Source organism: Paralichthys olivaceus, chromosome 20 (assembly GCF_024713975.1).
Source record: "Paralichthys olivaceus isolate ysfri-2021 chromosome 20, ASM2471397v2, whole genome shotgun sequence".
NCBI classification, from domain to species: domain Eukaryota; kingdom Metazoa; phylum Chordata; class Actinopteri; order Pleuronectiformes; family Paralichthyidae; genus Paralichthys; species Paralichthys olivaceus.
This window is the reverse complement of record NC_091112.1, coordinates 16,935,370-16,953,063: the sequence shown is the minus strand read 5'-3', so window position 1 is coordinate 16,953,063 and position 17,694 is coordinate 16,935,370. Positions and strand designations below refer to the sequence as shown.

At 43.0% G+C, this 17,694-nt stretch overlaps 1 protein-coding gene across 3 annotated transcripts; it reads left to right on the top strand.

Moving 5' to 3' along the window:
• Positions 1-146: 146 nt before the first annotated feature.
• Positions 147-16,314, top strand: LOC109631499 (trophoblast glycoprotein-like). Of its 3 annotated transcripts, XM_069516891.1 has the most exons (6): positions 147-1,381; positions 1,578-11,866; positions 12,028-14,750; positions 14,823-14,884; positions 14,962-16,190; positions 16,258-16,314. In XM_069516891.1, the coding sequence occupies exons 1-2, from the start codon at positions 1,116-1,118 to the stop codon at positions 2,425-2,427; spliced, it is 1,116 nt and encodes a 371-aa protein (XP_069372992.1). In that variant the 5' UTR covers positions 147-1,115; the 3' UTR covers positions 2,428-11,866; positions 12,028-14,750; positions 14,823-14,884; positions 14,962-16,190; positions 16,258-16,314. The 3 variants fall into 3 exon arrangements, with proteins under 3 accessions (XP_069372992.1, XP_069372991.1, XP_069372990.1); XM_069516890.1 differs by lacking the exons at positions 147-1,381; positions 1,578-11,866 and having other exon boundaries at positions 14,612-14,750; positions 16,264-16,314; XM_069516889.1 differs by lacking the exons at positions 147-1,381; positions 1,578-11,866 and having other exon boundaries at positions 14,612-14,750.
• The last annotated feature ends 1,380 nt before the right edge of the window (positions 16,315-17,694 follow it).

Below are 17,694 nucleotides of genomic sequence, written 5' to 3'. Positions count from 1 at the left end.
AGGCCATTATGCTGGTATTCAAGAAAAAGGGGGGGGGGGGGGGGATCAAAAGCTTCTGCAGTCTGGCCCCCACAAAGGAGCCCTCCCCCCACTTTTACCATACCACCTGGGTAGGTGGGAATGACCAGAGACATCAGAATCACCAAACACTAAAGTGAAACTAAAAGGCAGTCATCACATTTGATCACAATACACACAGAAACCTCTAAAGCAGAGGTGGAGGAAGCACTGAAACCTTCACTGAAGTAAAAGAACATGTTAAACATGGAAAAGATGTACTCAAGTGAAAGTACCATGCTAACCTTTATACTTGAGTTAAAGGTCATACTTGCTTTTAAATGTACTCAAAGTATTAAAAGTAAAAAATACCATCCTAATGAAACAGGGTGCTATACCTAGTGCATGTTTAGTTTAATACCACAATAATGCAGACTACATAGATAGTACACAGAGGCAAATTGAAAGAGTGGCACATAGCTATAATAAATCCACAAAGTAAAAGTTGGTGAGTTAACAAAGTACATACATTTTATATAATAAATCCACAAAATATAAATAGGCTATGCAGTTCTGAGTGACTGCACAAAAGGAGATTTTCAGATATTTCCTGAAATTAAAGTTGTGGATTGAAAGTGAAAAGTAAAATATATAACAAAGTACATCTGCACGTACTTGAGTACAGTAACGCAGTAACTGCCGAGCCTCTCCTCACGAATCCCTCGTGGATGGGGGGGTGGTGGGGGGGTGCAGGCGGGAGAGAAGCCCCTCCCCCGGATCATCGCGCTGGAGTGGATGGTCCTTTTTTAACTTCATTGTTAGAGAAGTACAGCGACGCCCGCTTTTCCACGGCACAAGGATCAAGCGACCCCCCCACCCCACCCCTGTGATCGGCACGACCCCTTCTTCTGTTCTCATGGAAATCACAGCCTGCCGCCTCCCGGCCACACTTTGTGCACGGATGCGAAGTTGAAACGCACATTCCCGGCCGGGACAACGCATGATGAAGAGGAGGGAGGGAGATGATGTCTAGGAGGAGCTGATCGTCTCATTTCTACTTGATCCTCCCGCCGCTGTGCGTTAGTTTAGTTACCGCTTCTCCCGCAGCACTTCCCAACATGCTGGATCCGGCCCGGTGCGTCTTCTTCTTCTTCTTCTCCTCCGCGCTCCTCTGCTCCGTCCACGCATCGTGTCCTCCACGCTGCGAGTGCTCGGAGGCGGCTCACACCGTGAAGTGCGTCTCCAAGGACCTGCGGAGTGTCCCGGCGGGGATCCCCGGCTACACGCGGAATCTGTTCGTCACCGGGAATCAGATCAGTCGCATTGGTCCAGAGTCTTTCAAAGGACTGGAGAACGTGACCAACTTGTCTCTGAGTAACAACAGGTAAGACTGTCCTGCTCTGTCCTCTGCTTGTAATGCAAAGCACACAGGACATGGGGGAGTGAAAAGATTGCTTTTCAGATAATGTCTTCAGTTATTGCTTGGTCCTCATTATTCCTTAGTAACATTCTAAGTGGTGCAAGTAGAAGTCTTGGTCTGCAAAGTGTAAACCACGTCTCTTGGTTGTCCTCAAACCCAGAATATCCGAGGTGGACTCCAACGCGTTTGCCGGACTCCGCAGCCTTCGCCATCTGGACCTGAGCAACAACCAGCTGGCGATCATTCACCCAGAGGCCTTCACCGTCCTGAACCAGTCTCTGCAGGAGCTGAACCTGAGCCGAGCCCTCTACAACCACTCAACAGTGATGGACCTGGCCACGTCTTTGCGCTGGAGCTCCCTGGGGGCCCTTCAGGGACTGGACCTGTCCCACAATAGCCTCATCTATTTGCCCTCACGCATCTTCTCCCACCTGAGCAGCCTGCGACGGCTCCAGCTGTCCAACAACTCCCTGGTGGCCATCCACAACTCCACCCTCGCAGGTCTGGAGCACCTGGAGGAGCTCGACCTCACACTCAATGCCCTCAAGACGTTTCCAGAGGAGGGCCTGCGAGAGCTGGACTCCCTGCCCGGAGTGGCTCTGCTGCTGGAGGAAAACCCCTTTACATGCACATGTGGAATTGAACCTTTCGCTCTGTGGCTCAACAGATCACAGGGGCGGATTAGAAACGCTGATAGTCTTGTGTGCTCCTTCCCACCCAGCATGAGGAACACATCCATGCTTGCTGTGAGCACGATGACTCTTGGATGCCGACAGAGAGACGCAGGGGCCGACCTTGCTTTGCAGACCTCTTACGTGTTCTTGGGTGTAGTTCTGGGCTTCATTGGCCTCATCTTCCTATTTGTACTTTATCTCAACCGCAAGGGCATCAAGAAGCGGATCTACGACATGCGGGACGCTTGCAGGGAGGTGTGGGAAGGCTACCACTACCGCTTTGAGATCGATTCTGACCCCAGGATATCACAGATCTCCTCGGGTGCTGACGTGTGAGAGGACAATCACCCCTGGTGTATTTTCATATGACTCTTTTTTAATGCATTTATCAGTAGGAATATGTAAAAATTGTACAGTTTTGTCTGTAAATATATATAAATACAATAGTGTGAATAATCTATAAGCCTTGTTTAAAGCATGCACTGCCCATGTATCCTTGATTAATATTCTCCCTTTGTACAGATTAATGTTACGCATTGAGTTCCTTGACATTTCTCATATCCTCATCAAGGTCACATAAAGCTGTAAGTGCCTAAAAGTCACCTTGGTGTTGTTGCAGTGATCTGATCTGATCTCAACTCACTTTCCACACGGCAAACTTTGATTTTATCTTCTGTGTCAGATCTATTTGGCTTGTGAAAACAAAGCAACAAAACGCTGCAATAAATCCTGAAACTACCAAAACAAACCTCTGGGAGTTTAAAGCACAATCACTCATTCATCTTTGAACCGTTTCAAGCCCTTTGGTCCCTTCGTCCTTCAGCCCCCAGGGTGCCAGAGAGGAATTAAGCCCCCAAAAGCTTGACTAAAGCTCTCCTTAAAATCACCACTCTGCTTTTCTTTGGCAGTTGGATTGAGAAAGTGGGGGGACTATTCGGCACAGACCAGCGGAAATCTCCTAGCCCCCTCTCTTTTTTTCATGAAACGTTGCTTTGTTTCAACTCCTTGAGTTTTATTGTCAAAATGATGAGAACCAGTCGAGGGCCGAAGCTGCTGAAAGCAATCTCCCTCCCTCCTTAAAGACAACAGCCGCTCTGGAGGCTCTTTGAAGGAAAAGTCTGGCTCTCCACATTTTTCTGTTTAGGGGATTTTTTTTCTCTCGCAGTGATAAGATACAGATGATTCTGAAACACCAGCTACATTGTTTCATTCAGCAGTTTGTTCTGACCGGTTAAGTGTTGCTCGTTATGAAGAGAAACAAGAATGTTCTTTATCTTCTGGTTAGTCTCTACTATGTATGCCTTTACCTTTTCCTAAGATCAATTCCTTCAAATAACTTAATCATGACATTGTCAAATCCCAAGCTTTACATTTTGCATGCATGTTTCAAATATAACCTGAATGACATGACATACAAAACACGACTGTTCTCTGTCCTCAGATGTCATACATGTTTTTTTCCCTTTTTCTATGGCTCATGACAAGCTGTTCTCTGCGGCCTCTTGATGCTACAAAGTGAGACAAACGCAGGCAGAGAGAGGAAATGGCAAGCTGCCATTCCACTAAGTGTTTATTGCTCAAATTGTTAGCTATCAAACCGTTTGGAATGAGGGAAAGGAGCCCTGGGGAGAACTGAAGCAACCTCCCATTGTTAGAAAGCCAAAGTAGCATCTTCGTCCTATCAAGATGTTCTGCAAGCTCCTCTCATAGCGGTCCAGAAATGTTTGCAGCGTGGAGCCGTTTTACTGCATGTGGAAAGACGTAGTAAACTTTATGAAGTCTGTATACTCATTTAGTGCAAATGTAATCTTGTGTGTCCTGAAATGAATGTAATCATATTGTTTGGACTTAACTCACGGTATCATTCCTCCGAGCCGCGGAACCACATTAAGCCGGGCATTTACTCGCTGAGGAGAAAACAATTGGGGCTCCGTGCTCTGACACAAAGGGCAGCTCGGATGGCGAGACGCCTCAAATAAGCTTTGTTTTCCAGTTGCCTTGTGATACTCATTCTCTTTCGGTTTCCACAGAGGGCCATTATGCCGCCGCATAATAGGATTCTCTCATGATGACAAAGTTGAGCGCTCTGATCCAGCAATTGTTAAAGTGTCATCATTCTTAATATTTGCCTGTGGGAGAAAAACCAAAGGAGAAGTTTTCACTTGCTATTACACAACGTGTCACAACCAGGGCATTAAGTCGGCCACGGGTTATTGGTGTCAGTTGGCGGAGCAGACAGAAGAAAGATTACTCCCTGCATGTCATTACTTCCGTTTTCTCTCATTAAAGTGTGGATTAGGAGCTGTGCCTTTTTTTGGTCTTTTTATGAGCCTGTCTGCTTGAAAAATATATGGTCTTTTTGCTATAGGCTGTGCAATACTGTCTCAGCAGGGATGCAATGAAAGAGAGGACCCCCACTAATACATCCAGACATTCTCCATTACTAACAGTGCAAATGAGAGGCTTGTTAAAAACAATAAAAATGCTCCAATTACCATGTCCTTTCAAACTGTATGTTGCACATCTCTGATTAAACGATCACGTCTTTATTTCAATGTTGCTTGCTTTGTCTTGTATTCCCACAAGCTATTTGTTCTACCACTGTGGTTTCTTTGGAGGAAGCCATTTTAAAAACTAACAGCTTTATGTTGCTGTTATTCTGTGCACCATGTGGCTTTTGCTAAACATGCACTTTGAGTGTTTCGTTTCAGTTTTAGTATGTTCCTCTGGAGTATGTTGCTCTTTGTTTTATACGCCTCCTGTCTCTGGGAACATCTTGGCGCCATTACATGGATTTAATGGCCATGATAGGGAATATGCCTTTAAAGTGAACACCACATCTGTGAGGAATTGAACATGTTAAAAAAGAGACCACAACAGTCAGCAGCATGACGACAGAGACAAAGTGGCATCTACCCCCCCCCACTAGCGTGGTATGACAAATGCAGCTGTCTCCCTTTTACATTTTACTATCAGCATATACTATATAATCTGATACATTCTACTTTACGTTTGGGGTTTTTTAAAAACCAAACCGAGCTAGTTCTCTTTCCCTCTTCTTAACTATGATTTTATTAGAGAGATAGATTCATTTCTTCACCCAGCTTCCTATGTGCTGCCTCTGCATCATGTCCAACCAGTCCAGTCGGCGAAGATGGCAGCTAAACCACTAAAGTGGTTCCAGTGGGGTATTGCCCATTGTTCTGCTGCTCACTTGATCAATGTTGGCCAGATAATGCAATGCAATTAGAGGCTGGTTGGGTTCACCCAAATGGCCCATTTATCTTTTTCATAAAGGTTCTAACATCAGCAATGTACTTCTTGCTGTTTGTTTCAGTAAATCAAAAGAAGAAGATTGAACATGAACAAAAAGTAGGAATCTGTGCTAACTAATTACCAAAGACTGGTTTTAAATAAAGATGCGCAACAAGTTTCCACTTTCTCCCACAATCCAAACATGAAGCCAAAATATCCTCAAAACGCCGCCATCTAGCTCGTTTGTAGCCAGAGTCTGCACAGTAAGTCCCATTGATATGTGCAATTGACCAATCAGTCAATATTTGACATTTTAGCAATATAGCATAGAATGATTAAGGCTAAATGTACCCGAAAAAATTGTGGTTAGACATACAACAGTGTCATTTCCCAGTATGACAGAAAGCATCTCTGAGAATTTTTTTAAAAATGTACATGTTTTTTGACTTTTCAGTTTGGTCCATGTCGCATCCACAAACATGAAGGACGTCAGATTTTTGACATTTGCTGCAGCCAGCCAGCAGGGGGCGATCAAGACTTTTTGGCTTAAATTTTGGGGAGTTGTCATGTCGTCCATCTTAATATACAGTCTAAGGTGACGACATTAGCATGCTAGACTTACTGCCATCCTCTGTGAGCCATCCTGGTTTAAACTTCACAAGTGGGTCATGTAAAAACTTGACTTCAGGATGAATGCTCCTAAAATTCTCTATATCATAATTGAAAATCACGAAAAGTACATAAACAACGCTGTAGGCTTGCTGAAAGAAGGACTGAAATATTTTCAAGCCATGCAACAGTGTGACATGCTGCAGTGAGTTCTGCGCCAGAGGTGATGAGCGCACATACCATACAAACAAATCTTTCATTCAGAAGCTTCAAACTAAACCAACTATAGTGAATGAATAGCTCTTAGCTGTGGAGATCCCCTATCCCCTGTGACTTATACACCATTGTCAGCTCAGTCAGCTAAAGCCACAGAAATGTCACAGTATGACCTAAAAATTGAACTTTCAACTGAGGTGAAGACAGAATCTGAATCTGTTATGATCTCATGAATGTACAGTCACGCAGAAAGGTGAAGCAACAGTGCTTAGTTTAGTAATAAGAGACTATGGTGACACCAACCTGAACAAATATATATTGGTGCATCACAGAATTGACAGCAGTGTAGCAGCAGCAACAGTACTAGTCTGTAATATTAGTCATTGCAAAAAAAAAAACAACCAGCGCACTAGTCACAGTATATCATTATGTTTCATATTACTTTACAGAAAATGTTCCACTTCAATAAAACTCACATAGATGGTTTTGATTTATATTTAATTGTTAAATCTATTAGTCCCACTTGGGTATGTGCACCACAGTGTTTGTACAACATGTATGTGTCCAAATGTCATGATGGAATAGTTTACGCTCTTGAAATTTAAACAAAAACCTCTTGGTGCCTAACCGCAATGGATCCCCAGGACCCGCAGAAAATGAGAAACAAATGCTCAGAACAAAGTCCTGTCTCCTATGAAAGACGGGCTCATGTAAAACTCTCCACCGCAACAATGCAGCTTCGCTCTGAAGTCTTCATGACTTTGTCTCCATTGATCTCTGAATTGACAACAACTGTTGAATGTAGCAACAGCACAGATCGGCTGCTTACAGGCCCCCACTCCAACAACCTCCCCTCCTCTGGGCCTCTATGCTCTGAGTGGAGAGAGTCCTGAAGTCTTGTTGTGGGCTCTGCTGTCCCCCAGCTAGCCGCGAATCAGTCTCTCGATCCATGTGGCTTGTCAGAAGTTTTGTTTTACTGTTGCCGTGGTTGTTTATAGGAGGATGAGGTTAGGGAGATTACAATTAGAAAACTCTATGTCCCATCCTGTCTTTTTCTCACAAACTCCGGATGAGCTGAAGCTTATTTAACGTCCAGAGATTTAAAGAGAAGTCAACACACGCCTTCTCCTCGTTATCTTCTTGGAAAGATCGTCAAGGGAGGACAACAAGGTAAAAAGATGAATTGTTCCAGTGGTGAACAAACGTAATCAAGGCCTTCGATTGATTAGTCATACCACAGGAATAACCCCCCTATGATTCATTAAAGTGATTCTCCTCTGGTCCTCTCAGAGAAAAGGAATAAGGCCTGTTCTGTCAGAGGATTATAAATGGCCGTGACCCGTTTTAAAGAAAGGACAAGATACTCAAAACTCCTGCAGTACTTCATCATCTGCTTCATGCGTCAGTGACTTGGGCTGGAACTGAGCAGAGACAAATACAATATTCAGGCTGGAAACAGGAGTTATTTGAACAGCCCTTTTTTAAACCCACAATGGTTTATATACAGCTTAATTTATTGTTGGCTATGGTTTCCTTCCTCTTTGTAGTCAAGTAACAGTAGTACACAGTTTATGAGAACACCAAAGCTGTGCTTATGAATATTGTTATATGAGAAAAGAGTCAACTGACTGTGGGTTATCTCAAAGTTGTTGCTTATAATGACGACGCCAGGCGCATCTTTACAACTCTTCTTAGCTCTACGCAGCATTTTAGCATCTTTCAGCCTAATGTTTTTTTGGTTTTCTGGCACATGCATTTACTGTCTTGGTTCAGTCTAGTTGCAGGCATACATTTATAACAGCTAGTTAGCGAATAGCTTCTAAATCCAGTGGTGGCTTTTTCACCCGGAGTTGAGATATTTTTTCTTTTAGTTTTTTCTTTTTTGCGTCTGTCGCATATTAGAAGCATCATCAAACCCCCCACGTGCTTGCGCTGAATCCAGCGGGGGATCCCCTACTGTGGTCTCACATCCACTTCTCTTGGATTTCTAGGGACATTATAGTCAGAGGCCATACGGTGAAACTGCGGATTGTCTCACTCTGACATTTGCATTCACACCTCCTCTGGAGAAAATATGGAGGAACTGAGAGTTCAGTGCTTGTCTGAAAGCACCTTTCATTTCACTTAAGTTTTGCCTCCAGACAAAGTCGTTAAGATAATGTGGCCAAACTGTTGCTCTGTAACCCATAATTTAAAATTTGCAATAAACTGGAATGGTCCTTTAACTTCACCTCCAGAGCAATGTCAGCTGAGAACAGAAGCAGAAAGAGAGCAGTCTCTGATGGGGATAAATCCTGGAGCTGCTCATGGAATGTGTGGCGAGTGAACTCTCCATAGGCAGCTTGACCTCTCGCACTCCTGATGGGAGCAGACTTGCACTCATTATTATTACCTTCATTATTTAAAATTTAGGAGCAGATGCAGGAGCGGGAGGAGGTCCAGCGCACCCTACGGGGATTTGAAGCACCTCATTGGTCAGGAGGAGAAGAACAGGAGGAGACTCCATCTGCTGACTGTCTTACTTTGCTACATTAAGGACTTCTGGACGTTATGTTACAGCAGTGCAAGATAAAGAAATAAGATGTCAGATACAATGTAGGTTGTAGTCCCAACAAAACCACTTATCAGTTTGGAAAACCTGCAATAATATTTTGATTGTATCTTATAAATCAATAGTTTTCATTTCATTGTCTTTGAGAATTAACAGCTGACCCTGAAATTTTTATTTCGGGAAACAAGAATTGTAGATTTATAAGAATTGTTGGGTTTTTCACCAATGACTCTGATATCTCTGTTAACAGATATTTCTGGCATATACATATCTAGTATGATGGTTATTGTGGCTCTATGGGTCTTTGCACTCACCACCTCCACTGCAGAGACTGAAGGAAACAGTGACTCACACTAAACAATGTGTAACAGGGCATCTAGAACAAATTCAATTTTATTTCCTAATAAAAAGTACTTTATTTAAATCATAACAAACACTTATCTGTGAGTTAGAAAGTATGTAAACACCATTATTCCAGCTTGTGGAGATGATCAACTTGCTGGCTGACATTATCATCCTGCATAACTTGTCCAATATGTCATAATATTTTTATTATGGAGATTTGTGGAAAATTATCCAGTCAGCTACCATTGTAAATTTTATTTCATAGCAAGGAAAAAAACAGATAATGGGATTTATTGCTGGTGGGATTCATATTGTCCATTTATCCATCCATCATCTATACTGCTTATCTCTTTGAGGGTTGCGGAGGGAGCTGCAACCAATCCCAGCTGACACTGGGTGGGAGGCAGGGTTCCCCCACACTGGATTCAATCTAACATTCACATCTATGGTCAATTTAGTGTCTCCAATCAATCTAACCCTTGTCTGCGTGTCTTTGGACTGTGGGAGGAAGCTAGAGAACCAGCAGAGAAAACCCATGCACACACAGGGAGAAGATGCAAACTCCACACAGAAAGGTCAGGAACCTTCTTGCACACATATTGTCATCTTTCATATTGTTGTCATCCTATTACACATTGTTATCACTGTTCTTACTGTACAGCAGTCGATTTTGGTGATGTGAAATAAAAGGCTCCAGGACGATAATGTAGTTGCCACAAAATCATTTCTCATAGCTGGTGAAATTAACTTCAACCACTGACATATTGATTTTCTATAGCAGGAATCAACATGCCTCAGTCTGTGCAGAGCAGTGACCACAGGAGCACCACCACTGTCCTGAGGTACAGTATATTTTGTTTGCAATGGTCCTGTTGCCTGAAGTCTCTTCCTCCATCTTACAAATCTCCTCTTTCTTCAGATTTAGCGTCTTGTCTGTTTACTCCAGTTCAGATAAATACGGTCAACCATCAAAGTGAAATGACTTGCCCTAAATAGTCCAGGGGGTAATGGGCCATTGCATTTAGCTTAGAGTTTCCTTTGACACAGTATAACTGCGGTGGAAGTCAGCCTCACACATGTAAACAAACCAGCATGCACAGATGAATATAGGTCAGCTGGGCAAGTTGCCTCATTCCTTGTTTCCTTGAAGTAGAGGTGGCAAGTGCTGTTAGTTGGCACAGTCCATGGAACCACAATAACCACATGAATGGGAAATGTGCTAGGTTGAAATACATTAGAATGATCTTTTAAAGCTGCTTCAGTGAGTATTTTTTGTATTAACTATATATCAAATGACTGCATGTGAGGTGAAAGTAGTATCACACAAAGTGACACTCATCTCTGTCTATCCCACAGTAATGTTTATGTTGCCAACAACATATGATTATGTTGGGTAACAGGGCACATCCTAGACAGGTCATCAATCTGTCACAGGTCTGACACATACAGACAAACAACCCTTCATACTCACATTCATTTGGAGAAGAAGAAGAAGAAAAAGGAACAGGGAGAACATGAAACATTTCACACAGGAAAAAACCCTCCAGTTGTTTCCATTGCCACCAGGTTAATACAGCCTAAAGGGACTCACTCTAAAACTTAAATAAGCTCTTATTGTCACCATTCCCACGAAAAAAGACAAAAACAACCAAGTGATCCAACTTGCAAAACAAAGCCTGAGGTATTTTATTCACCACAGAGCCATAGAGCTACCCAAAAAACCTTTCTTTCATTTAAAATAAATTATATAAAATAATTTTCAGAACACAAACTGCAGTTACCTGCTGCAGCAGCAACAGGGGAGAGCTCAGAGACTACAACCTGCCAGAGGAAATCCGGCAGGCTGAGTTTGTGGCTTCTTTTAAATCAAAGCTTAGAACATACTTTCATTTTTATTATTATTATGATGATTATTATTATTAGAACAGCATCACTTGTATTGTTTTCACAAGGTGTTCAAATGTCTGTCCGACAAACAACACTACCGCATCTCCAGGACTGATTTCATCATAATCTCCTTGTTCAGACCTGGTATTAACATCATCCTGAGTGATATGATTATAAGTAGTCGGTGCTAAGTACAGGTCGGTCTGAATGCATCCAAATGTGTCCTGAGATCTGATCACTTAAAACACATGTGTAGGTGGTCTGGGACACATGTGGCCACATTCTTTTCACTGAGTGAACATAATTACGTCCACATATGAGAGACACATGCACATACACATAAGCCGTATTTCAATTCGGGGGCTGCATTTTAAGACAGATGGCGTCACAGCAACAAGACAAGACTGTCCCATTTGGAAGGCCACTTTAAACGCTGCAGACAAATGTGTCCCTCCATCCCTGAAAAAACGAAGGCTCCAGCGGGTGCATCCCTCCTGGCCCATCCGATTCCAGGATTCATTGAGGTAATGGCGCCAGCAAGCCACAAGGTGTCCAATGCTTGAGCAAACAGTTACACTAAATATTATTTAAAAAGGGACATTTTCTTGTCTTTTCCAAATACAGCTCTGTTGCTAGGCAACAGCAATAAGGGAGGGATGAGCTGGTGATGTCGACCATGGAAATCCTCCGTAGACCAGAGACAGACAGTCTCTTTTCAGTAAGGGCTTTGTGGTCACAGCCCGCGAAGGAGGCGGAGTTCATGGGCCGGATAGACCACGTCCTCCGCAGGATGCAGCCCCCGGATAGAGACACACAGGCCTGTTGTCATGGACTTCCATAATTCCATCCATGTGACACAATGACATGCAAAGTCAACAATCAATGGCTCAGTGGAGATGAGAGGCAACAAAGGTAAATTATACATTTTCAAATTTACATTGAGTGGCTTAACCAACTATGTTACTGACCCTCCGCACAAATGTCTCCACGTACTGCACCACACAGCAGTAAGGTGACAATGCTGTGTTTGCTTTCTCCTCCATGACACTTTACTTCTGGTCCTGCACATACAGCTACGCATCTATCTTAGAATGAAGGAAGCTCGTGAGCGGAGTGGAACCTTCACACAAGGCAAGTTTGTAAAATGACTTCCCTCTTGTCCACATGTCAGGGGGTCTGTCCAGCTCAAACAGTGTCTTTCCTCTGTTCCGTGGAAATCACGATCAGGCAGAAGATGTGCGCTTGACTTGAGTAAATCATTTACAATTTAATTTATTTTACTCTTCCATGATGTGTGTAAGGTGTAAAGCCTCTGTTCTATTATTTTTGGATCTTCAGTGATAGTATTGCTCATTACAGTCGAGGACTTTCACTGTCCGCCTCGCCCATATAAATGTTGATAGACGTAATGGAAAGAATTCAGAGAGGAGGAAACTGTTCCTGAAAAAATAAAATCCTCCGCGCCATTTCCTCTGACAGGAAATTGTGTCTTTGATCTAAGCCACCATGCTCATCTGGTCGTCGTATGTCATGTGTCACTCTTTCCTAGGGCGCGGAGTGGGAAATTTGCTATTGCCACCCTGGCTCATACAGGAGTGAATGTCACAGACACACACACACACACACACACACACACACACACACACACACACACAGAGTGATAAGATAAAAAACATTATCAGGTTGAATAACTCTCGGTTTAAGATGTGGTATGAGGAAGGAGCTTGAGGAAATTAGGCCACGGTGACAGATTCAAGTGTCGTGCACTTTCATCATGCTTCCTCTGGCAGCAGGGGATTAGAATAAATATACACAATTGACCAAGCACAGTCGGGTATGAAGATTCACACTTGCCAGACGGCCAGGGAGTGTGTCCTGTACCTGCCTTGATGTGTGTGTGGACAGTGTCGAGGGTCATTTTCATGTAGCGCGTCCCACATGGTCACAGACACATGACGCTGATGACATCACACAGATATGACATGCATTTGCTTATCATTTTATAAAGCTGAGAAACAACAAAAGTTGAATATAGTGTGAGTGTGTGATGGGGAGATTGTTTGCGGAGGTGGATTTATATTCTGCAAACAGAGGATGGAAATGTGCTGACCTTGATGTTAGGGTTACGGGTACTAGTAAGTCATCACTCGCTTTCACCAAACACATAATAATAATAATACATTATTATTGCACTATTCAAAACAAATTTAAACAGTGCTATTAGAAGACACAATTATATAAGCAATTAAAAAACTATTTAAATCTTAAGCAGTTAATCAATAGACGCAATACAATAGAAGAAAGAAATTAAATAGATTGTTTAAATTATCAGTATTTAATCTATATTTTGCATAGCATTATGGTATACCCAAATACAGCAAAGGCTAACAGTGCATATAAGCACAAGCACGAGGGGCCTTTTTTTCTCATTAGGACAGAAGACTAATGTGAAAAATGTGGAAATGTGTGGAAAGCAATTGCTTTAATATGAGTGTCCTTACTTTTTAAAATAAAAACAACGTGTTACATTTGTACAGTGCATTTCGGGCATTAGAGACACTAAGTCAAGTGTCTCTAACCTAAAACATCATAAGAACATTTTCTACAGGTTTCTTGGCAAGCGATCCTGAGGAACACCTGTGTGCTTCTTCTTCGTCAACGTAAATACTATTGTTTTTACTGATCCCCTCTGCAGCACAAAAACTGTAGCATGATTTCTTATTGTGAAGAAAAGACCAACACACATCACATGACAGACGCAGTACATCTCTTACACTGTTCAGCGTGCATTCATGTGGTGTCGGAATAATCAGCATAATTCGCTTTCCACTGGGAAAATCCATGTAAATGCCACCTCAAGTTAGAAAAACTATAAAATATTATTTTACTCTCTACTCTAAAAGGCAGCTTCCATTGTGAACTTGTTAGATGTTACTTTAGTCATTTTTGCATCTCTCACAAGGCAGACATTTTTATGATTAAAATTAATATGTTTGAAACTATTTAGTATATGCCTGTCACTCCTAATCCTAGAATAGAATAGTCCACCAAAGTGGAAAATTGTCTTGCTCATCAAAAAAGCAAACAAGCAATAATGACACTGAGTCATAAAAACAAAAATCGTAAAACACCAATAAAAAAAAAACAGGAAATTAGTAAAACAGGCATGTGGCCTTCATTTGAGGACTGAATCTCACTTTGTGGAGTTAAAAATACTAAAACATTTTTAGTTGCCAGATGAACTCTACAGCGCCTCCCAGAGCTCAAAGGCTCCAACTGGCTAAAGAGAGGATGGAAGCCATCTGCCTGGTTACCTCCTCCCTCATCCTTTATGTAGAAGGTTGGTTCAAGGTTCTTCACACATTAATACATGTTAATGTTTGTTGAACACATTCTGACTTCAAGGAACATTACATTAACAAACTGAAATCTGACGACTTCACAATTCGGGAAATGAGACCTTCTGAGGAGCGTGTGGATGCACAGGACCACCACAAACAGTCCAACATGATAAAACAGAGTGACATTTCTAATCAATAATACAGTGCAATGTCAGACAAGATCACATCACCTACGCCTACAATGTTCATCATATAGTTGCCACACACACATAATCCACCTGTCCCACAACAGAAGGCACCTGCACACAATCTGCTCATTAGACTGTGATTGGACGCAGGCTGAAATAAATGCTGCCTCTCTGCTTCACACACACACACGAGTAACTCTGGTGTTGGTGGGCTGCTGTTGTGTCGACCAGGCTGTTCACAGAAATGGCTTGTGGAATTCATTTGGGGTATGTTTTGTAACTGTGTTAAGTTGCTGTTGTCCAATGTCTTCTGATTTTAATGTTTTGTTTTCTGAGCAGGACCTTCTTGCTGATTTGTTTGTTTCAAGCAGAGCATGTACGCTGTTCATGGGCCACACAAGGTGAGCACAACACCACCCTTTAAAAACAAAAAAAATGAATTAGTTGTAGAGCTTTAACACTCTTGTCTCTCTTGCAGCTCTTGGCTCCCAGAGACAAAACAGCAATGCATATGTTGGCTTCTTGCAAAAGGACAGTGGACTAAGAACTGTTGGCAGTAATCCCCAGAATAAATTCAGACAGGCCTCTGTTTCTCCAGGCTTGGCCCAGAGCAGTATCCTCAATCCAGAGCCTGCAGTTAGCAGTGGTTATAATCAGGGATTTTCCAGCAGTGGCTACACACAAACTGTTTCACAGCCAGCTCACAGTGGCTATGCTTCAGTCAGGTTAGCGCAGAGCAGCTCTGGGTCAAATCCCAATTGGCAAAAAATAGGCTCCAAGCAGGTAAATGCCCAAAGTGTCCCAAAATTGCAGTTCTTGGGCCTTTCTACCGCTATCGCTAGTGGAAGTTCTTTGAGTAAGCACAGTCAAAACCAGAACAGCCTCACTGACAGGAGAACTTGGCCCACTGAGCAGGGTACACAACGTATTAACCAGCATCCGTCCAGAAATTCTGCATCTGCTCAGAATCCAGCCTACTCTGCGCAAGTGGGTTATGCGCAATCTTCGCGGTCTTCTAGCCTGTTCAGTGCAGAAGGTCCTGTGCCAAAAGACAGCTCTGTACGGAAGCACACCTCAGCCACTGCCCGTGCTCGACGAGTGTCTTCACGGCCTAAAGCTGCAGCATCTAAACCCTCTCGTTTTTCAGTCTCTCAAAATGAGGGAACCAGAAATAACCCCAGCCAGACCGTGGATGGAAATTGGTTCCAGAGCAAGCTGTTTACTGTGACCCAAGGATCTGCTCAAGGAGGCTACAAGCCTGCTTCCAACATGGCCTCAAGTTATCCCCAGTCTGTTGCAGAACCTTACAAACAAAATGCTGCTGCCTTTGCACCACGCAGTCTTCGAGGGAGCCAGGGCTTGAACTATGACTCCAGCTACACCGCCACTGAGCAGATGCCCAGCCAAACCCACCCTGCGTCATTGGTGTGGAACACCAGAAACCAGGAAGAAGGTGGCCTGCGTGTCACAGGGGGCTCTTCTCAGCACTTTTCCCCGACCAGAACCCACAGCATCCCTCATCGCTTCGGTGGCTCGCCCATCAGGAGGCTGAGGGGGTCATCTGACCAGAAGCAAGTTGTCCGGACCCCACAGCTGAAATACATGGCTCCCTCACAGCAGACTGCATCCTACAATCCACAGGTTCAGAGTGTTCACCCAGAGAACAAATGGGTGAGGATCAGCAAGCTGCATCAATGACATGAGAAGGTGAGTACACAACATTTCTCTGTCCTACATGTTTAACATTGTTTTCTAATGCTATCTTTTTTTCTAGATGCAGCAGGATGCCAAGTCCAGATTCAGTGTTTTTGGAATAAATTCTTAATTTATATCTTGTCTTTTTCTACCACACACCTTGCATACACTGCAGGCACGGTGGTCAGGAGCACTTTGGGGTTCAGTATTAGGCAGGTGAAATGAGGGAGACTGAGATCGAACCACTGACCTTCTGGTAAGTGGACAACTCGCTCTCACTCATGTGCCACAGCTGCCCTAAACTGCTTCCTCTGTTCACAAAGCCTTCACAATGCTCTTCTGAGTGAATTTCTATATCTAATGACCAGCATGGTTAAACATGAAACACTGCCCCTCTGTGGACATAGTGGAGAGTTACTGTGTATGGTAATGGTATGTGGAGCTCCTGCTAATGACCAGTCTTGAGGTGGAGGTAGAGTCATCTTGCACCTTGTGGGGGGAATAAACGGGTTGAGCAGCTTAGAGACCTATGGTCGACTTCCAGGAACCTGTCAGGTGAAGAGAAAACAAACACCTGACATGACTGGGTCACTGAACTCTTCACTGTTATCCCCAGTACAGTGCTACATGATGCACTTTCATTATTCACCCACAGACAAAACTATTGGTCTTACACATGAGTAATTTCAATGTGTTGGCAGTTTTGTATAATTTGATTAAACACAACTTTATGAATGTTGATGCTAATTCTAACCTAAAACTAAGTCATTTGTTAACTGAGAATTTAAACCATAACCTGAAAGTACATTTCAAACATCCTTAAGAATGGAGGACTCACTAAAAACTCAACTTTACTTTCCATAATTCTTTTCTTATTGTCTCAGCACATTTTCACTTACTACTTTTGTTAAACACAGTGCTTAAAAAAAAAAATAGGGGTACACTAAAATCACACATCAGATCTTGATGAACAAATGATTCATGTCTTTAAATACATACTTAAATAAATACTTAAATACATTATATATTTTTTTTAGAAGAAAATTATGTAACAGTCAAAGCAAATCAAAATCATTAACCCAATGAGGGCTGGATTCAAAACCACACTGGAAATCAAAGCAAAGAATTTAAATCACCGGCTGATCCAACTTGTGTGAATTTCATCACAGAAACTCAATGTGACTCTGTAGTGTTTGGCCTCTGTGTGGCGTTGTGCACTCTTGACACCCTCTGGGCATGCTCCTGATGAGTTGGTGGATGTGATCTCCTCCCAGACCTGGATCAGGGCATCGTGAGCACCTGGTCAGTCTGTGGCAGAACTTGGCTCTGTTGGTTGCACCAATACACAACGTCCCTTAGGAGCTCAATTGGATTTAGGTCAGGGGAACGAGAGGGCTAGTCAATGGCATCAATGCCTTCGTTATCCAGGAACTGCCTACACACTGACCACATGAGGCAGGGCATTGTCCTGCACCAGGAGGAACCCAGGGCTCACTGCACCAGCGTAAGATCTGCA